This window comes from Momordica charantia (assembly GCF_013281855.1).
Source record: "Momordica charantia cultivar OHB3-1 chromosome 10 unlocalized genomic scaffold, Mcharantia_2.0 BLBB01000010.1, whole genome shotgun sequence".
Lineage (NCBI taxonomy): Eukaryota > Viridiplantae > Streptophyta > Magnoliopsida > Cucurbitales > Cucurbitaceae > Momordica > Momordica charantia.
The window spans coordinates 4,411,543-4,432,808 of record NW_028275158.1 but is presented as its reverse complement, the minus strand read 5'-3'; the positions used below and the strand labels follow the sequence as shown (position 1 = coordinate 4,432,808).

The following is a 21,266-nucleotide window of genomic DNA, read 5'->3' as shown; positions in this document are numbered from 1 at the left end:
TGAGGGCAAATGCCTGGCTTCATACACTTGTATTATAATATAATTATATACAAGAAGACATATATGCTATTGGGGTTGGATGGGTGATGAAATGGAACCCTGTGTACAATTTTCGCCTAAGAACCTAACGATTCATTTATACATACTAATTCACAAAAGTTAAGTTGAAAGAGAGAGGCTCAAACGAAGGACATATGAATGCTCCTCAAATGGCCATAGCATTCATCACTGCTACCAAAATACTCCAAACACACCCAACAAATATGCCTTCCACACTTGCATTCGATGTGGTTGCACCCGTCTACCTTCTCGATCGTGTACCCGCAAACGGGGCAGTTCTTGACGTTCTCTTTGTCTTTGCGCCACTCGTTCAGTGATGAATCTGGGTCTTCCTTAAACACACGGTACTGTTGGCACGATAGGAAAGGATGATACTCCAAATGGCACTTAGTACATGTCTCTGAGTAGCATGCCCCACACACGAATGGCTCCCCGCACGTCTCGGGGTGTGCCACTTGGTAAATGGAGGGGCAGTCAGGAGACGGGCAAAACCTGTAGGCACCTTCACTAGAAGCAACAAAAGCTCCCAACGAAGCTCGAAAGAGTTCCTCCAACTTCTCGTCCGACAACAAAGATTTCATATCAACAAGTAGAATGGGAGACCGGCATGTCTGTCGGGCACAACATACTGGGAAGCTTCCCTGGTTTTTAATGGCGGACTCGAACTGCTCCACAAGGCACTGTCGGCAAAAATGGTGTCCACACCCTTCAAGTTCAAACTTGTCGTCTTCAATGTCACATAAGCAGATTGGACAAGCATCTGCATCATCAGGCCTTTTGGCTGAACCACCACCACTCATCCTTGCAAGCTCATAAATGATTGTTTCAACTTCCTGCTTCAAATGTTTACTACCATGGACAGATAAAGTATGATGTCGAGTATTTAACGTAAATCCAGCCCCGGGAAACTTCTGTTTAAGACCATTGAGATCGGGCCCAAACTCCTCGACCACTGTCTTCAAGAGGTTGGGAGGCAGAGATTTGCATCGAAGGTGAATCTCTAGTTGCTTGCTCTCATGAAGTGTCTGAAGGGATTGAATCAACTTATGCTCAGCTGCAGCTATCTTTTCCTGAGAACCGAAAACTCGTAAACTAAGTCTCTGCCTGTCAAAAAGAATGTAGACTCCATCTTCCCGCTGTAGTGAACTTATTAGATCAATGCCATCTCTAGAGGTCAGATGCTGTAGAACAGTAGGAGTCAGGCTAGCATGATCTACAATCTTCCCTCTCAGAAGCTCTTCAATTGGTTGTCTCAGCTCCGCTACCGTTCTCGTGGCATTAGCAGAAAGCTTCACCCGGTAGGAACCATTTAAATTTTGGGATAGAGTGCATTCCACACCTGGCGACATGAAGATTCAAGGTCATCAGAATCTGGCCAAAAACCAAGCTAATGACATTGACCTCATCCATATGATAGATGCAGAAAATTAAAGCAGGAATGATGGTAAAATGCAAATCTGAAACAAAATAACGGCATCAATATCCAAAAGAGCAAATAGCATGCCAATGTTGACGTAGATGACCAAGGATTTTATGAGTATCATATGTTACAGGACCCCTGTAGTAATCAATACAAACATTACAGTTTTAGATTATAATATTTGGAAGAAAATTAATAAACCGATTGAAATTAGTTCAAATACGAAGAGTATAAGTATATATACATTGAAAAAAAGACAGGACATATCATCCATAATCTAATAGAGCTTTGGAAAAGGACGAAGATTCAATAGAGAAAATACCATCTATCTTCCTGTAGCTTGCAAGTAAAGCATTCAGTTGATATCTTATCACTCTGTAAATGGGGACAGTACAAGATAAAGTACTATGAAATAGCTGCTGGCACTTAATCTTCTGCCATGGGAGACATATGGGCAGTGCCTTTCCTTCCAAATACTCCAAAGCTTTGGCTGCCTCCAAGTGCAACCTTCCATCAAAAGTTATGGAAGCTCTCATGAAATAATCCTTGGGTTGAGGTAAGAAAACTTGAACATGGCAACACTTGACATGAGGATTCGATTTAGGCATAAAAGGAGAAATTTCTTTCAGGAGAGCTTCTTCACAAGCATTAACTGGAGGATTGTCAACAGGATTTCCCCTGACCAAAAAGAAATCCAAAATTTTCCTGTCTGTTGCAGACCTCAATACATTTAAAATATCAGCTTCAGAAACCTCTCTGTCGAGTCCACTTAAAGCAACACAATCATTGTACTTTATGCTTCGTTCGGACCGTATGAACCTTCCTCCAATCAGTAGATTAGAGAAATCATTTACAACGAAACCTACATCATAAATGTTACATTTAACAATAGCAAATCCTTTGCTCAACCTACGAGGCCAACAGACTTTAGCTATGACTGGAGGAAAAGAGAATAGTTTATTATCGCATCCAGCAGTTATCTGTGAAGGAATTATCTTCACCAAAGATCCACACAAGGAATCACCGTTGAGCTCGGAAGCTTTTTCAGCTGCGTCTGGAGTAAGAAATGTTATTCTATGCCCTCTTCCTTTGTCATCATCATCCTGCCCAGAACTTGAAACTTTGTGAATAGCACAAACAGTACCAGAGACAGATTTCTCAAGAGACATAAAAAGCTCCTTTTCATCAATAGCATCCACATTTGAATGAAATACATCAACAGTCAAATATCTCTTCTCAAGTTCCAGATGTCTTATTTTAGCACCAGCACCCAACAAAGCAACAGGAGGTGAGCCACCATTTCCCCGATACAAGCATTTCTCCATGCATTCATTCCACAAAGACTTCCTTTCATACTCCAAAATATCATTCACAAAACGATACACCTCTTCCGTGTTCTCTGATCTTGAAAACAACAGAATCTCATTCTGATTAATATTAACTTCAATGCCTATGCACTCATCACCAAAAACTTTTCGAACACGTGATGTAAGAGAAATAAGATTACTGTTGCCTTTCCCACAAACCCTTTTAAGCTGAGTTTTGCCAAAGCCAGTAAGAACTCTTCCTTCCAGCCTATGTTTCTCCATATGAGATATGTCAAACAAGGGAGGAGGGGAAAGGGTAGACAAAGCATCAACATCAAAAGCAGTTACACATACCAAATATTCATTACTTATTGACAAAATTTCACCGAACACCACCCATTTGGGCCTCTCACCAAATATTAGCAAAGAACATGAAGGATGTAGCTGAACATGTTGTCCAGTCATTGCCACTTCATAACCCAGTCGATCATAACCGGTGAACATGGCCACATTTTCAGCAAGAGAAGCAAGTATGCACTTTTTAAGATTTCTATCATGGTCTGTCGGCTTCAGCGGACTCCATAGCCAATAACTTGAAATGATAATGTTAAGTTCTTGTTTGAGACAGCGTTCCAATTCCAAGATGGAATCTTGGCATCTTCTCATAGTTTTGGCATTAATGCTGTTCTCCCAACACCATTTGTTTCTCCTCTCCTTAGGCAAACCTTCAAATTGTTTATAGACTGAGAGAAGAGAAAAAAGGTCACCATCAGGGTGGCAAAATTGAACCTTCTGACAATCAGATTTTAGTTTATCTTCAACCTTACCAACTCTGCAAAACACACTACTAGCATTTGTCATTAAAACAGCAAGTACGACACCTTCTCTACGTACACGGCAACTAAAACAACTAAGAACCAACTTGCCAAGGCGTGGCTCAATGCCCAACTTTACTAACTTACGACCTTCATTTGTTAGTTCATAAACACTACTATTCAGTGTAATAGCTCCCAATTGAACGAGATTCCTGATGGCCATGTCAACAGCTTCAGCACTGGGAGCATCCACAAAGTCAAAATCATCCACATTCTTTACACCTAAGGCAAGAATTCTCAATATTGCAACACCCAGATGAACCTTACGAATCTCGGGTTCATGATTAGGGGACATTAGCTCAAACTCAGACTCTGTGTAAAGTCTATAACACCTACCAGGCTCTGTTCTACCAGCGCGACCAGCTCGTTGATTAGCAGAACTCTGGCTGGTTCTGCAAACCTTAAGAATATTCATACCACTTCCTGGTTCAAATTTGCTATCTTTGACCCATCCAGGATCTATAACATACTTAACCCCAGGAATTGTCAATGATGTCTCTGCAAGATTTGTGGCAAAAATAACCTTTCTCTTTCCAGGATAGTCCTGGAAAACACGAAGTTGCTCATCAAAGGATAGCTTACCATGAAATGCCAATGGAACTGCACCAGGAGCATGAAGATTTTCGCATGCCCATTCTACTTCCATCTGAGAAGTCAAAAAGGCAAGAATTGTCCCTCCCTTTTCTTGTCTGTGAATCTCAGATGCCATTCTTATGACATTGGTAACATATGAAGGAACAATGAAAGAACCAGAAGTGCCTTCATCGGAAGGAGGAACATATCTAATATCAACAGGAAAGTTCCTCCCCTGAACATGAAAGATTCCACAACCAAAAAAGTATTTTGATAGTTGCTCTGCATTGGCTGTTGCAGACATAATAATAAGATGCAAGTCTATCCTCACCATGAGTAAACTCTTGAGTAATGCCAAAAGGAGATCAGTATTCAAACTTCTTTCGTGAGCCTCATCAATTATAATGCAAGAAATATCAGAAAGCTTCTTATCATTCATGTAGTGCTGCAGTAAACAGTGGTCAGTCATGTATATTATCTTAGATTTGAACTGCTGAGCAGATGAAAATGATGGATAACAGCATATGTAATCATCATCATAATCATAACACCCACGACATTCTTCTCTAACCCGATGCGCAAGGGAGACAGCAGATATCTTGCGAGGTTGTGTACATATAATGGACTTAGAACCAAGTCCTGCATCAGCAAGAAATTGGACCAACTGAGTGCTCTTTCCAGAACCAGTCTCTCCAATCAATACCATTACCTACATAACAATAACCATAACTACATGATACACAATGATGTATGGATAACTTCGGTCTAAAAGTTACTTGAGAATCACACTATTTATTTCTTCAAGTCTATACAGAACAATTATAATTTTTTTTCTTTTTTTTTTGAAAAAGAACTGCACTTTCATTAAGAACTATGAGAATGTTGTCGCATCAACCCATTGTTTATGAATGTTAGACCGTTTCAAAGAGTTACCTTCATATAACCGTCAAGGGACAACTTTATAAACTGTGTGACTGTCTGTGGCACGTCTATTTCTTATCCAACACTCATGATGCACAAAAGCTATGATTGTGATCAATAAAAGTCTTTAATAATTTAAAGTGTACTTTTCAATAATTAACATATTTTATGAAGTTTCATCTGGAAACTAAGTATTAGTCACAACCCCAAGAGTACCCAACTTTTATCTTTCTAATGAGATCGATTATTTCTTGAAACAGCTGTGGCATTAACGGCTTGGTAAATCACAGGTCTATACCTCCAACAACTAACGGCAATCAAATAAATACAGAGGATTAAAATGTCAGGGTGAAAATAAAATCAAAAGCTGAAGAGAGAAAAGGAGACCTGTTGACTGTGAATTCGCTGAACGATTTCTCGGCGGTAAAAATACATGGGCAAACCATCCTCGAGTCTACGGCATTCTCTCAAAACCAAGCTATGAATCCGGTTCCAGTTGAGTGTCCCATCAAATCTAAAAACTCCCACTTCCTCGCTATCTGATATTTCCAGCTTCTCCCCTTCCACGTAGTCCAGAATGTAACGCATGGCAGACTTAAACTCTTCCATCTTCCTCATAATCGAGCACTTCTCGATGATAAGCCCCTTCTTCTTTTCGGTGAGTTCAAAGTGAGTGGCAATACGAAGGGGCTTCCGAAGGGTATCCGAAATTCGGTCAATCTGAACCACAACATCATCGCATTTGTTTTGCCAATCTTGAACCTTCTGGCCATCCATTAGACTCTTGATAAAGTCAGCAAAAGGCTCTCGAAGGCGGTCATCGAGCTCCTCGACATCAGAGGGCAAATAGATCTTAGGTTTGAGAATGGGAGTAAAATCATGAACCCCGTGGAGGCGCAATTCCCAGAACCCTACCATAGCCTCGCGCGCACTAACCCACTGCTTGAAAAACAAAACCGCGGCAACAGTACCGGGCGGCAGGACAATAAAATTGTCCGGCTTGGAGTCGCATTTTGCAATTAAAGCCTCAACCGAAATTTTCAGTGCTCCGCGGTGCTCCAAGACGAGGTCAATAACAAAATTCGCGCGGTTCGGGTAAGTTCGTTGCGCAGAATAACTCTGAAAATTGACTGGAAAGTCGGGCCTCTGGGAACGCAGAGAACGCTGAACGTTGAGTAAATTGGAAGGGCGATTACATGCCGCGGAAGAATCCGGTGGCCTGGAAGAAGATTTCATCGTGGCATCGAACGGAGACTGATAAAACCCTAGAAGCAGCGAGACAGAGAGTTAAAGAAAAGCAAATTTCTGTTCAGATGATGGAGAAGAACACACAAACCTGGTGCAGTAGCTCCCTGAAGCTGAGAATTTCTTCGGCTTCCGTTGAACGATTGTGGGTTTTACTGATTATTCTTGCGACTGAAGACTTGGTTGGGTCTTGAAAGCTGACTGTTTTTTCCTTCACAATCAGTAGAAATCACAACTTCTGGAATTTAGGATTTCGTCTCTCTACCTACCTTGCCTAAATTTTAAAATAATTCTTTCAGTTCCCCACTTTTAACGTATAATAATAAATAATAAATAAATATAGTATAATATAAATAATGACCTTATAAAAGCATGCTTCACCTTTTAACCTTTATATTCCTTATACTAAAAAAATAAAAATCCTTTGCTTGGAGCACAAGGGTTTAAATTCTCAAATCACGTTTATTAAGGGGTTTTTATTGTTTTAGGCAATTTCCAATTTCGTTTTTTTTTCCTTTATTGCAATTGCAATAAATGTGAGTTCGGAACTTTAAAGAAGATAATAAGTATCTTTATCTATAAGTTAAGCTCGTATTGACATCAATATTATTTAAAAATTGTTAATTATGTGTAAGAGGTCTTTTTTACGGTTATGTTTTATGTTAGGATTTGATTGTCGAGAGACTCAAGTGGATTAGATTGTTCAAAATCATATTGTCGAAATGTTATAGGTCTTGAAAAAATCATGGAAAGTACAAAGAGAAACCTGGACAGAGAAGGAAAAAAGTTTCGACACTTGAGTCAGTTGAATTCGAGGTACAGTTTCAAAACGAGAAATCGTTTACATGTGCATAAAGTTTGATCATGTATTTATAGACGTTGATGCGTGGGGTTCACTCAACAGTACCAAGCACAACAGTAAGATTCTCTCAATAAGAGATCTACAATAGTGGGCGAGCAATTTCATTAATGCGTCGTCCCCATCCTGGTTAAGGTCGAAGTTGACAAAAATTTTTTGAGGTATTGTTCTTCGAGCTAAAGGGTATGACGTACGTGTTGTTATACTCTGACCTTTGAGTATCTATTCTATTGTGATGTGGAATGTCATTTTACACCACTCAATAAATTATAAAACTTATTTTAATGATGTATCTAATAGTTATTAGGGAGTATGTAAATTTTGCTCAACCGTATAATATTATATTTTACAAATATAAGATTGATTCTCAAATATTTTTAATTACATATGGTTATATTATTTTATTTGTTTTCTCTTTTTTCATATTCTTTTTCTTAATTGCTTTCTAATTCAGTTAAAAATTTGGTTTGCAGGATGGACAAAACTTACCAGCACCAAGCAGTCTTACTTTTGTTTTGAATTTCCTTGTCATATTTCAAATGAATAATTCTTTAAATATTCAATTATACTTTAAAGCTAATTATATATCTTTATTTATTTATTCTAAAATTTTAAAACATCAAGTTTATTTTCTTAAATGCTGTTTTTTTAATATTTCAAATTAGCTTTGTTAATTTATAAAAACATTGTATTTGAATTTGTTATTTGAATATGATTTTAATTTTTAATTCAAAAATTTTATCTCAATATTTTACAAATTAATCCAAATATAATCTATAATTTAAAATCTTTTTCTAAGGGATGAGACTTCGAACTTACTACATTAAAAAAATACTCCTATTGATTAATACCTTAACTAATTAAATTGTAGTCATGTAAAAATTGTTAGAGCATGGTTAGAATTTTGAGAATATTTTTATATTTTTAATCAAATAAAATATTAGTGATTAAAACTAATTTTTAAATATAAAATGATGATCAAATAGTTTTTAAAAAAATTATAATTGGTGTTTCAAAAATTAAAAAAGTATAAACCTAACCAATGTGTAATTGAAGTTTTTTTTAATGGTGAATTTAAATAAGAAAAGAAAATTAGAGACGAAACTAAAAATAAATAATAAATAATAAATAAAGCCCACCAATAGTATTGGTACAAGCCATGTGCCTAGGCTGACGAATTGGTTTCAACCTTGCTTTCTTATTTTTTATTTCTAATTTACTAGAAATATAAGTATTTTAGTAACTTTTCTTTTTCGTTTTTCATTTCAAAAAATATTTTTGAAATAATAGAAATTTTAAGAATAACAAAATCAAGTTTTTTTCGGACTAGAAACATTGAATGGTTATCGAATATATTTAAGTTTTTATTTATTAAAAGATAGAAAATAAGAAACGTTAACTCACGATTTTTTGTAGACATGCAATTCCTAATGCTTCGGGGTTGTATTTTTTTTGTTTCTCTTGACTATTTTCTTTTAATTTTAGAATTATAGAGTGTCGTAGTCATCAATCTCAACACACATCTACTTCGACAAAACATATGTCATGACTAAATGCACGTTTGGCAAGCGAATTTACTCATATAGAGCCAAATCCAACTATAGCTCAATACCATCAATTATCTTTTTTAGAGTCAAAGATTCAATCTCTCACCTTTTTTATTTTTTTTAACTAAAAGAAAAATCTACTCAGATGGGAGCAAGTCTCCAATTTAATAGTTTAGTGTAGCTACTCATTATAATAACAATGCTCAATGCACAGGACACGCTCCATTTCCTCATCTTTATGCATCAATCCAAATTAGTGCATCCCTAATTTGCAACTCACCTGCTAAATCTCTGGACAATCTCTTTCTTCAATGCCCTTTCACATCGACTCTATGGTATGTCTTTCTTGAGATTTTCCATAAAGTTCTCGTTCTCCTTAAACATATAGACCTCTTCATTAGAGAAAATCTCTCAATCTTGCTTACAAACTAACAAAATATTTTATGTATCTTTTCTACTGGACTTGGTCGGAGAGAAACAACATAACCTTTATCAAGTCTCTTAGTTGGAGATATATATCGATTATACTGCTATACTAATTTTGACGTGAATATTTTGTTTATATATTTAATAAGTACTATATATGATATTTTTAGACGGAAAAAAAGTAACATTAATAAATGATGTGCATCAATTAAATAAAAAAAGAATTAAATATCTGACATATGGAAATGATCCATGGGGTGTTGAAAATAAAATATTCAAACTGATGCTCCAATCATCTGCAATTTAATATATAATATAAATATGGATCCAAATACATCAAATGATTAGATAGTAACATTAATCTAATTGACCTCTTAGAAAAACATTAATCTAATTGAAATTAAAAAAAAAAAGAACTATAATGCTGAAATTAAATATATAACTCGACAAAATTTTCCACATGGATCCTTCCGAACATTTCATGCACAGCTGCAGTAATCTCACCCACTGTGCTCAGTTTACAGTCATCCTCAATCTGCCAATCAAATAATTCAATGAAATATTAGTCAAATGTTTTCTTTTTTGTTAATAATCATTTTTGGTGCTTAAATTTGTTCATTATTTTATTTTTTACTCTTTTGGAACTTCAATTTCTGTTTAACTTTGTATTTTGGTTGAATTATAAATTGTAGTCTATGATAAAAGTGTACCTATGTATTGATGTGGAATATTCTGTTTATTATTTATTATTGTATTGGGAAGAGATTATTTGATTTACCTTAACGCTGAAATAATAGAGAACCATTTCGCGAATAGTTGTGACGTTAATGTGAAGAACTAAAAGGTGAAGAGAATGTAATTCCACCACCACTTTTAGAAGCTGCCTCGGCCGCTTCTCTGCTATCATCTTGATATTGGCGTAGCTTTCTATCACCGTCACCTCCACGTCCACCGTCATCGCCCGATTCTCCGCGGCCGAGTTGACCGAGTCACGGCCGGAGAAAAAATTATGGGTTTGCTTCTCAGCCTCTAAGCATTGCACAAGTTGTTCCAGCTCCTTCACAAAGTTGATCGTGCCTCCCACGATTGATGCCTGGTCTCCCTGCCCATTTCACCATTTTTCAGATTAAATTAAGATTTTGCGATCTTCTCTATTTAATTCTTCCACCCACTTGAGAACTTTAAATTTTGTGTTTATTAATTTTTCTACCTTTAGTTTAGTTTTGTTCGTTGTTATATGATATATTTACTGTACTTGATATTTTTTAGGATATTAGGTGGGGTAAGAGATTTGAACTCACAATCTCTCGATTTGAAATAGGTGTTAATTATCGTTGAATTATACTCCTGTTGACTATTTATTTGATCCTTTCGACATATTAGTTGGGAGAAAAGAAAATTAAGACATTTTTATGGCGTGAGATTGAGAGTTACACATTAACAAAATTTTATTAGATATTATGAAAGGTTAATTTTTTTAAACTACGTGACTAGACATTCATAATTTTAAAAGTCCCGGCTCAAGAATTAAAAAGAAAAAATCAAGAAAGTAAGCTTGTGTCCATAAATTTTTTATTTATTAGATATTTCCTAAAATTTAAATATCTATTAAATATAGATATTTTAAAAATTGAAGTGGTAACTACCAATAGGGAGTGGCTTAGTTGATTTCTGGTCGAATGAGGATACTCCTTCTCCCATTCAAGTCGTGCAGAACGTGATTTTCTTTCTATTCAGGGCAGTCCTACAACGCCTGTTACAAGGATCCAACTGACAAAGCCAACACGATTTCTATTACAGAGTCATAAAAGATAAATTGAGGAGGAGGGTAGGAGAGGAGGATTAAGAAGCATAATCTTACCCTTTGGGTATAAGAAGAAGGCATCATGGTACGCAGCATAGAAAGGTACTCATTCATTTGCTTTCTCCGATTGCGTTCGACGGCGATGTGGGTCATTCTCTGGTTCTCAATTTCTTCACTATTCTTCACCATCTTTCCCCTCCGCCGCTTTCGCCGCCCTCTCTTCGCCGCCGGATCACCCTCCGTCGACCGTTTATTCAGAGCACAATTATATTCCGGGAAGGAGGCAGAATTTGGCGAAGAATGTCCCCAATTGGGTGTATTCAAAATCTCAGCTCCGCCGCCGCCGCCACAGTCGTTTTCTCCAAATCCGCCATAGACAAAGCTCCGAAGAATCTCACCGCTCCCCATGGGTTGCAGATCCTTCCACCCACAAGCAATCAAGTCCTGCTGAAACGCTACAGATTCTAGACCCAGCACCATTCTCTCTCTGTTTGCTATGGATAAAAAAAGAAAATTGAAGATGATTGGTGAAGAAGAAGGGGGAATATTTATACACAGGCACAATTAATTTGTATTAATAAAATATGATATGATAGGAGTGTAGGACTGAGTTATAATTTTAAACGAAATCTTGTTTATTTGTATGTGTGGGACAGGGACGGAGCTCAGCTCACTGTGTTTCTATTGACATGGGGGGATGCATACCAACTGTTTGATAGAATTCTTTTCATAATGTTAAATTGGAAATAGATTTTCGACCGATTTGTCATTTATTGGTCTATCATTAATAAAATGTAAACACAAATCGAGTAAAGGCGGCCTACTATTGGTCTTCTATGAATATGTTGGTAATCAGAAAATATAAATTTGAATAGAGTTGTATTCATTGTTTTCAAAATATATGTTTGGTAGAAGATTTGATAATTGAATCTCAATTTAAAAAATTATTCAATATGTGTTTAGTATATTTGTAAACTATAAATAGTTGCAAACTAAATTTTAGTTTAATCTAAACTTATATTAATTAATTTATTAATATTTTTTTTATGAATTTTGTATAACTGTTATTTTACAAGGTTATATAATTTAGAATACATTATATTTTACATGTTTTAATTTTAACAAACAGAAAATGAGTTTATAATATGAAGTAATATATTTATCCTAGTTTTTATCATTTTTAATGTAATTCTGCATTTTCAAAAATTTCAAATTATGAATCTGAAAACATAAAAAAAAAAAAATCGTTGTCAAAATTTTTACTATTTGAATTACCGAGAAAACAGTTTTAAAAAACAAATATCCAAAATCGTGCTAAACGCGTATTCTCTGGATCCATTTGATTCAGTGAATCTGAAAACAAAAACAGAATCTGAGTTTCCAACCAAACAGGTCCTAATTTTTTTTGGTATAATACCCCAGAGATTGTTCAAACTAGATAACAACGCTAATCAATTTTAGCTGGAATGGTTAGTAGAGGAACCCTCCTTTCTTTGATCCATTCGACACGTACAATTCATTTTCCATCCATACGTTCCACAATTTTTTCTTTTTGATTAACTCTTCTGTGTGTTAGGGCATTGGGTTGATGTATACTTTAAGTATTAAATATTCGTTCACGTATCGACATTTCCAACAGTAATTTTTTATGTTTATGGCCAGTTCAATATCAACATAAAGAGTGGGTTAGCATTTCTATAATATCACAACAACAAAAAATTGTCAAAATATAAAAATATCAAAAAAAAATATCACTAATATTAATATAATATTAATATTAATAATTTTAAAATTTGTTATATTTATTTTATAAATATTCATCGATATAGACGTTTTATCCACATTTCTATCAACATCGACATTTAAAATCCTTGGTATACTCTACCTTTTGGTATATAATAGTTTTTTTTATGGATGTGAACATTCTTAAGTATACAATCCAACTGTCAAAGAGCATACAACGCTAATTGACATATATCTCAAACCAATATGAGGTTGTGAGTTCGATCCTCCCCATACTAAAAAAAAAGTATACAACTCAACTAGTTTACGACATTATAAAGATTAACGTTAAATCGAAAGATAAAATGTTTGGTTTGGAAAAGAAAACAGTGAGACACAATAATGTTTGAAAAAGATGAAAAGAAAAAATTCAAACTACTTTCATAAAGTGAGATTACTCTTTTGGCAAAAATTGATATTAGAAAAATATTATTAGTACCAATAAATATGTGGAACCCACCGAATAAGGAACGATAATGAGATTGATGGGAGGGTAAGAAGGGAAATGAGATTACCATTTTTTTAGAGAAATAGAATGAAAAAATTGTGTGGGTCCCACTATTTGATTCCCACTAATTTGGTAAACGCTATCAAAATAGAATTGGTTTAAATTTATTTCTAGAAGAAATATATTAAAGTTGATTATTCGAAAATGTGATTCAAATCAGTCCAAATGAAATCACTTTAGTGTAGTACAATCAAATAAATTTATCATCAAGACCACTCTGAAGAAAATAATTTTAATTAAACTATTTATTATTAAAATATATTTTAATTAAAACTTTTTTTTTAATTTTTCAAAATCGATGTCATGTGTTTTATGCTGAGTAATTCCATAGAATCGAGACTCGTCTAGTCTGAACAATATTATGACCAACGCAAGGCTCGAATATAGAACCTAAAAAATCATCCTAAATCGTCTGTTGTCGTGGTGTCATCCTAAAAGATGGACCATGCACACATATTACTTATAAAATCAAAACTAAAAAATAGTTTTTTAGTATAACAAATGTGGGTGCTCGATCGAAGTCTAACCTTAAAAAAAGGGCAAAATTTAAAACTACATCTCTGTAATATGGGACTACATATTATTTTTTGTACCCATACCCATGCTCATGCTCACATCCTGTCTCTTGTCTCTTTTTAAGGAAAATAAAATATATTCACATGGGTAGGACTCGAACAAAAGGCTTCCATCCATGAACGAAATGGGTGGAGGCCAAATATGTCCTAATTTCTCATTATTCTTTAGCCCATGAGTAACCAATTACGACCTTATTTGATAACTATATATTTCATCTTAATTTTTTGTTTTTAAAAATTTAGCTTTAAGATACTACTTCCACCTAGGTGTTTCTTTGTTTTGATATTTACCTTTTAAAATGTTTTCGAATTTTAAGTTAATTTTTTTAAAACTAAAAAGTATTTTTTTGAAAAAAAAATTGACTAATAATCATAATGTATTTATAAGAGAGGTAAAACGAAACTGTCATCGAACAAGGCCTACATTTGCCTCACCACTAATACCAAATAGAGATACCATTACCACAAATATATACAATTTTTATCGGACAAATCTATATAAATTTATGGTGTCATTTTTCCTCATCCTTCAATTTTATTTTGTCATCATTATGTGTCAATTTTGAAAGGAAAATTTAGGATTCTGAAAAAAAAAAAAAAGCTAAATTAATTATAAATAATATCCATTAACATTATGAAGAGTAACATTTTAACTTCTACAACTAAGAAATTTTGGAGAATATTGAACAATATATATACATCTTCTTAATAATGTTTCTTACTAATCTATGTCAATTTCAAAACTTATTTCATGTCACATAAAATAATTTCTATCATATATGTAACCAAAAACCTAGAAAGACTACCTGAAGATAGAGATTACTCACACACCAAATCTCCAACTTGGAGAATGGTTCCAACTTGGAGATATATATATATTTTTTTCAACAATAGAAGACAATGCATAATGATTTAATAAATAAATTAAAAAAAAAAAACAGAACAGCCATTTCTTTCAATATCACAAAATATTTCCTTTAGGAGTTTTCTCAATTATTGAACACAAAAAAAAAATACAAAAAATACAAAAATACAAAATTTGATGCAAATTATATTAAAGCAACCAGTTGGCATATGTGGGTTCATTGAATTTGTGTGTGGAAGAGAATTTTGTCTTGATCAAAATTTCAAAGCCTCGTCTCTCTATCTCTCTCTTGAGTGAATTTTAGGCCTTTTCAAGTTGCTTTCAAGATCTAATCTTGATCACTACCTGGGTAATGCATCAAAAACGTGTTAAAAGTCACGTTTTAAAGTCAACGTGAACATACTAACTGATTAAGACATATCTACGACAAAATTGTTGTATATTGAAATTTCCCTCATATATGTTGTAAAAAAAAAACAAAAAAATGAGTTACCATTTAAAACGTTTGAAAAGTTTAATTTATTACATATCAGTTGCATTATGATTAAGTAACAATGGGGAAAAGGTATTAGACACCGTGGTCTAAAATTTGGAGTGTATCAATTAAAATCAAGACATTTATATCCAACAAAAATGGTGAGTTCGAACCTTCATCCCTGCATGTAGTAAAAAAAAGAATGGTCAACATATATGAATAATAAAAGAGATCTAAACCAAACCATAGGTGCTATAATTAAAACTTTGAAGTCATAGGAATCAAATTTAAATTATTTCAAATGTAAACACCACACAGGTGTCATACATACGTTTTTTTGCCTCCAAACTCTCGTTATCTGTACATAGAAATCTAACACTGGTGTTGTGCTATACAAGTGAGAGTTGCTTGAGAGTTGTGTGTCGATCCTCACACAAGGTTGTGTAAGTAAATTCGGCTTATTTTTATTGGGTTGTTCTTTTCCTTATATATAAGGAAAGAGAGAGTCGTGCAACAAGATGGATATATAGCCAATTGGGAGTGTGGGGATCCCTCTCGACATTATGTGTTCTTTTCCTTACTAGCACAAAGTGGTGCGGCTGTGTCTAGGATACGCTTTTGACATTGCGTGACAGATGCTCTCTAGGTTAGTTTGTTAAGACTTCTAACTGTGTTGGAGGCATATGAATAGTGCACTCAGCTTCCCTTTGTGGTACGCTTGGCATTGTCTCGATACGCTTTGTGCATCCACTTTGCCAGTGGAGGAGGCCCGATGCACGTTTTCTTGAGGGTATATCTACACATGGTGCCTCGTGGTTTTTCCTTGCCACAAACCGTAAGTATTAAAATGATAATTTAACCTAAATAATCGTTTAAAAAAAATTAACCAAAATAAGGTACTGTTTTTTCCCCCTAAAAACAGAATTTCCCCTTTGATAATATTTTTAAAATTTTAAACTTATAAACACCCCCCTCTACCTAGTTGTTTCTCTGTTTTATTATCTTATTTTTCAGAGATATTTTCAAAATCTAAACCAAGCTTTGAAAACATACCAAATTAATTTTTAAAAAACTTGTTTTCTTTCCTAAAATTTGGCCTTCTAAGTTCTAACCCGGATGTGTTTCTAGAAAAATGTGAAAAATAGACCCCAATGAATTTGTAATTAGGATACAAGCATAAATTAAAAAAAAAAAAAGAAATGAAAAGAAAACACAAAATGGTTATCCAAAGCCTAAACTATTTCGGGGAAGTAGCTAGTTTATTTTTTCTTAAATCTTCGTCACAGTCAACTTTTGTCTCTCGGATTGTGAAAGCTTTTTTGCATGGCTATGTAAAGAGGCGAGCTAGGACTGTTCCTTTCACAAGTGTATGGCAATTGGCATAGATTTGATGTAATTAAGGGCATTTTTTTCCTTTTTTTTTCTGTCTGATTCCCTTTGGACAAAAGCATGTATTATATTCACTTTCCCTGTGTTTTCAAGCAACACTTCCATTATTTCTATGCTGCCAAATCTCCCACCAAAGATTTTAATTTGTCGCAACATGGCAATTTGGAGAACTCCTCCAAAAACCCCTTCTGCCAATACCATCCATATCTAACTCGATAATAATGTGTACTTGTTTTTGTTTCCCGGCCCTTTTGTACTAATTCAATTCCAAAACATCTAATTCCTCTCTATTTTCCCAGTTTCAATGAAGAAGATCAAGCAACTAATTAGCAAAGTTTATAAGATACATGTGTTACTCTTCTTATTGTCAATTGATTTTAAGATAGAACTTTATGAACGTTGATACGGTACTTAGAACCCCAAACAAGCTCAAACGAACCTTCGGAGTCACTATCTTGAGGGTTGTGCTACTCTCCTCTCATTCCAATTGATTTTGAAATGGGATCTGTTTGGGTTTGTAAGGGAAATGCAAACAAATTCCCATCTTAACTAGGAAAGGGAGTGATCCAAGAGAGAACAATTATTTCCATTGGTATAAGACCTTTTGGGTGAAACAAAAAACAAAGACACCTCTCTTGTCCTTAACCGAACCTGTTATAATTTTCTATGATTCAAATTCCTTTATTTAAGGAATTCAAAATGTTAAAGGGATCGGGATTCAACTCCTATAAATAGAGAAGTACTCCGATTCTAACTTAAACATCGGAACTTTTTATTAGGGAAGCGAGTATGAGTAAACACACACTTGAGCCAAAAAAGGATCCGAGGAAAATAATTGAGAGATACTAGTCTAGCTAATGCATGGTCCTCTATAGTACTTTATATATATAATATATATATATTTAATGATAATTAAATTATGGCCCATTGAGAGATTGAATGATAATATAGTGTTCTATATGTTATTTATTTAGATAAACATGGACTAAAATATAGAATCGTTTTAGAAAGGAATATTTTATTTAAATATTGGCTAAAACAAGTAATAATTGACATATATCTCAAACCAATAGATTGTAAGTTTCATCGTCACCTTGTACTCAATAAAAAAATTGTCTCTAAACATAAATAAAAATCATTGTTTCTTTCAACGCAGGAAAATGGTTTCAACAGAGATCATTTTTATAACAAAAATAGCAAAACAAATAGATCTGACTTTAATGAGGGGTATTTTCGTCATGCCCTAGTTCGTTTTATTTACTTTTCTAAAAATAATAAAAGTGATCCAAAGATTTGCCCACTGAAAATGGATCTTACTTTTCTTTTTTCTTTTTTATTTTATTTTATTTTATATAAGATTAAAGTTGTAAAAATCTAAAAAGGGAAATATACTTCATTTTCAAAGAACAGAATTTTCCCCGGAGAGAGAGAAAGTGAATACGTCACACGCACAACAAAATTAAGATCAAACATCCACGAACTCAGGCCCAATTTCGTATCACTCGGCATCAATAGTAGCTAGGCCTACGGCTTGGCCCATTTAGGATTGGGCCTTTTGGATCAACCCATTATATATATTTTTTTGAATAATTAAAAAAGTTAGAATTCCATTTAAAAAAGTTAATTCAATTAATTTATGCACCTTTCTCAAATTAGAGATTGAATTTTTCAACCAATCTAAATATGACTTAATTGGTCAAGACATTTATTTCTAACAAAAAGATCGTGAGTTCAAATCTCTTCTCCCACGTTGAACAAAAAAAAATTAGATTTTTCAAATCCAATTTAATCCCGACTTTTGATGAGATTGAATAAAACTATTTGGTGAAAAAAGTTGACTTTGACTAAACTACAAATCCTAGTTTCTTTTTTAAGAATTCTCACTTGCAACAAATTTAATGTTAGTTAACTTTATGTACACTATGAATACACCAAAAACTATATTATATTTTGACCAAAATTAAACTATAAGAACTATGGTATCAATCGAAAGGAAATTCTAGAAGACAAAACAAAACGAAAATTATCTACAAAAATAGTAATAGATTACCAAAAACGCTGTCTCTATTAGGCACGATACAATCATTTAATTAAATACGGTTCCGTTATGCCCACGACCGGAATCCGTTTGCAGTTGAAAATCGAACCTCTCCGAACCGAACCGGATCGAGTCGCGGTAAATATTAGCTCGCTCCATAAACCGGCCCGAGTCGCTCATCCTGGCCGTGGTCATGATCAATTTACCGCCGGCGCCGGTGCCGTCTCGATTTTCCTTGGTCTCCCCAATCAAGTTCTTGGTTTCCCAAATCAAGCCCCAGAACCCATCCATCAAAATCTCATATTTTGCAGAAATACCCAACGATTGCTTCTCTTTACAATCCTCGAGGCGTTTCAAGACGCAAACCAACTCGACCGATTCGCCGAAACTCAGGCAACTCAAGCGCTGGTGGAACTCAGTAACTCGGACGGAAATTTCCTTCATAGCCGACAAGTAATCGTCGGCGACAAATCCGAGAATCCGGTCCACCAATTTGTTGGCGTTGAGATGCAAAGAATGAGGCTTCTTGGTGGTTTCTTCGATTAAACCCACCAAAGATTCGGTGTCTCTGAGCAAATCGGAGTTGAAAACGGCGGAAATCTGCTCTGATTTTTTCTCCCTCTCCTCAATTGAAGAGGAAGAGGCAACGAAAAAGCCCAAAATTCGGGAGGTGGACAAGACGGTTTCGATGTATTGGGCGTACCAGCGGACCCAAGAGGAAAGCTCCCAAGAAATCGGGCTGGAATTGTCCCGGAAATCGGAGAGTTTGAGATAATTTCTGCCGCCGGTGAAGGGGAAAACAGAGAGCTGGTCTTGGAGAATGAAGCCGCCGTGTTTGAGGATGTGGTGGACGGCGAGGAGGCACTTGAGGGCGACGGCGGAGTTGTGGGTGCTCTGGAGGCGGTCCATGAGGACTTCGATGGCGGCGGCGGCGGTGGCGCGTGAGGTTTTGCCGAGGGAGAGAAGGGCGGCGAGGTGCTTGTCGTGGGGCGGCGCGTAGGGGTCGTGGGTGGTGGCGCGTAGGAGGGCGAGTTGGAAGGAGAGAATGTTGGGCTTGGCGATTAGCGCGGCTTTGCTCTGAGAGGCCTTGTCTTTGATGAGTCCGATAAGGCCGCTGAGCTTTCTTGTGCGAACCATTGAAGGGAGAAGGAGAACACAAATGAAATCAAATTGGAATGTTTTTTGGATAGATTTTTGCTTTTAATTTGGGGTATGTTTATTTTATTTTATCCCTTTTTCCTTTTTCCCCACGGATCAAAATTTCGTTTGAAGTTTCGACAAAAGGTTGATAAGTATCTCAATTATACTATTTTCTTTCTTGGTAAATATATTTAAATTTGTTGATGATAAGGCTACGTGATAATATTTAGTAAATCAACGAAAATTAGTTGAGAATTAGCTTTAGGAAGAAACGAAATTTATGTCTAATTCTTAGAAATTTGAAGAATATAATTACAAACTTTACCCTAATCTAATGTTTTTCTCTAAATTTTTGTCGATTCATTTTCAAATTGATTTTAAGTATCATATTCTAAGTAAACTTATTATCAAATGGATGTTAAGATTCTCCAGTCAAAGTATTATTATTGCACAATGGTAAATTATGAAGGATTAAATTGAAATTTTTCAGATAAGGAAGATTAAAAATATTATGACTGGATCATTAGTCCAAAGGAACTAGGGTGAATTTGAGAATGAATGAGTTCAAATTCCATCATGATCATGTTGTAGGGTCAGACGACTATCCGTGAAATTAATCTGAGGTACGCTTATCACTAAAGGCAATCGATAAGGCATAATTTGTATACCTTAGAAAGAATGTAGTTAAAAGAGTTCAAAGTAAGAAATACATAGATGTTATTTGAAAATTAGATGTCAAAGTTAGTGGAGGTGAAACACTTTAATTTTTTGCTAAAGCGAACATCGCTTAGTAATTGATATATATCTCAAACTAAGAGCTTGTGAATTTGATCATCTACCCCAAATATTATAGTTAAAAAGAAAAACTTTGAAGTATTTTTCTTGGATAAAACTTGGCTTCTCATTAAGGAATAATCTTGTCCTTACCATAATTAAATATTTGACAACTCATTATATTTTAAAATAAAATTTTGTTTTTACGTTTCTCTCTCGGTTGTCAAATATTTAATGGTGGTAAGACAATATTACTCTTTATGGGTGAGGAGCCCAATTTTATCCTTTTGTCTTTTTATAGTTTAATTCTATGTTAACCGTTTAATCCTATGATTGGTTAACATGAGCACAACTTCAACCGTAATTGTCATACATTCTTTTTATTATTATTTTTTTAAGTTTGAAGTTATCTCTATATTTTCACTATTGTACTAGAAAATAATTCAATTAATTTTTTTTTTCACTATAGATCCATCAATTAATAGGGGTGGGTGTTTTATGTCTAGAAAATTCAATGCCTAGGACCACACATGTAATTATTAAATGTGGTATATTTATTTATTTATTTAGTTTGATAATATAACATTATAACTATAGGCTGCAAAATGTAGTATGTCTATTTCATTTTATTTCATTTATTTATTTTGACAATATAACGTTATAATAGTAGGTCAACACTTTTA

The 21,266-nt window shown here is 34.5% G+C and overlaps 3 protein-coding genes across 4 annotated transcripts; all 3 read right to left on the bottom strand.

The window, feature by feature from the left end:
* Positions 1–6,684, bottom strand: LOC111008205 (ATP-dependent RNA helicase DEAH11, chloroplastic). Its single transcript, XM_022280832.2, has 4 exons — positions 6,493–6,684; positions 5,544–6,421; positions 1,803–4,944; positions 1–1,399 (listed from the first exon to the last, which is right to left on the bottom strand). The coding sequence occupies exons 2-4, from the start codon at positions 6,390–6,392 to the stop codon at positions 180–182; spliced, it is 5,211 nt and encodes a 1,736-aa protein (XP_022136524.1). The 5' UTR covers positions 6,393–6,421; positions 6,493–6,684; the 3' UTR covers positions 1–179.
* A 2,833-nt stretch (positions 6,685–9,517) lies between these two features.
* Positions 9,518–11,703, bottom strand: LOC111008122 (transcription factor bHLH94). Of its 2 annotated transcripts, XM_022280711.2 has the most exons (3): positions 11,095–11,703; positions 10,012–10,335; positions 9,518–9,768 (listed from the first exon to the last, which is right to left on the bottom strand). In XM_022280711.2, the coding sequence occupies exons 1-3, from the start codon at positions 11,515–11,517 to the stop codon at positions 9,664–9,666; spliced, it is 852 nt and encodes a 283-aa protein (XP_022136403.1). In that variant the 5' UTR covers positions 11,518–11,703; the 3' UTR covers positions 9,518–9,663. The 2 variants fall into 2 exon arrangements, 1 of the variants encoding a protein (XP_022136403.1); XR_015788505.1 differs by lacking the exon at positions 9,518–9,768 and having other exon boundaries at positions 10,196–10,335; positions 10,880–11,236.
* A 6,855-nt stretch (positions 11,704–18,558) lies between these two features.
* LOC111008121 (ENTH/ANTH/VHS superfamily protein) lies at positions 18,559–19,929 on the bottom strand. Its single transcript, XM_022280709.2, has one exon. The coding sequence runs from the start codon at positions 19,804–19,806 to the stop codon at positions 18,718–18,720; it is 1,089 nt and encodes a 362-aa protein (XP_022136401.1). The 5' UTR covers positions 19,807–19,929; the 3' UTR covers positions 18,559–18,717.
* Between the last annotated feature and the right edge of the window lie 1,337 nt (positions 19,930–21,266).

Excerpts from the sequence above, each read along its gene's own strand:
- LOC111008121 (XM_022280709.2), bottom strand. The coding sequence starts at position 19,806 with ATGGTTCGCACAAGAAAGCTCAGCGGCCTTATCGGACTCATCAAAGAC.
- LOC111008205 (XM_022280832.2), bottom strand. The coding sequence starts at position 6,392 with ATGAAATCTTCTTCCAGGCCACCGGATTCTTCCGCGGCATGTAATCGC. Across the intron at positions 4,945-5,543 it reads AGCGAATTCACAGTCAACAG|GTAATGGTATTGATTGGAGA; the intron begins GTCTCCTTTTCT and ends ATTGTTATGTAG. Across the intron at positions 1,400-1,802 it reads AAGCTACAGGAAGATAGATG|GTGTGGAATGCACTCTATCC; the intron begins GTATTTTCTCTA and ends TCATGTCGCCAG.
- LOC111008122 (XM_022280711.2), bottom strand. The coding sequence starts at position 11,517 with ATGGTGCTGGGTCTAGAATCTGTAGCGTTTCAGCAGGACTTGATTGCT. Across the intron at positions 10,336-11,094 it reads CTTCTTCTTATACCCAAAGG|GGAGACCAGGCATCAATCGT; the intron begins GTAAGATTATGC and ends TGAAATGGGCAG. Across the intron at positions 9,769-10,011 it reads TCTATTATTTCAGCGTTAAG|ATTGAGGATGACTGTAAACT; the intron begins GTAAATCAAATA and ends TTTGATTGGCAG.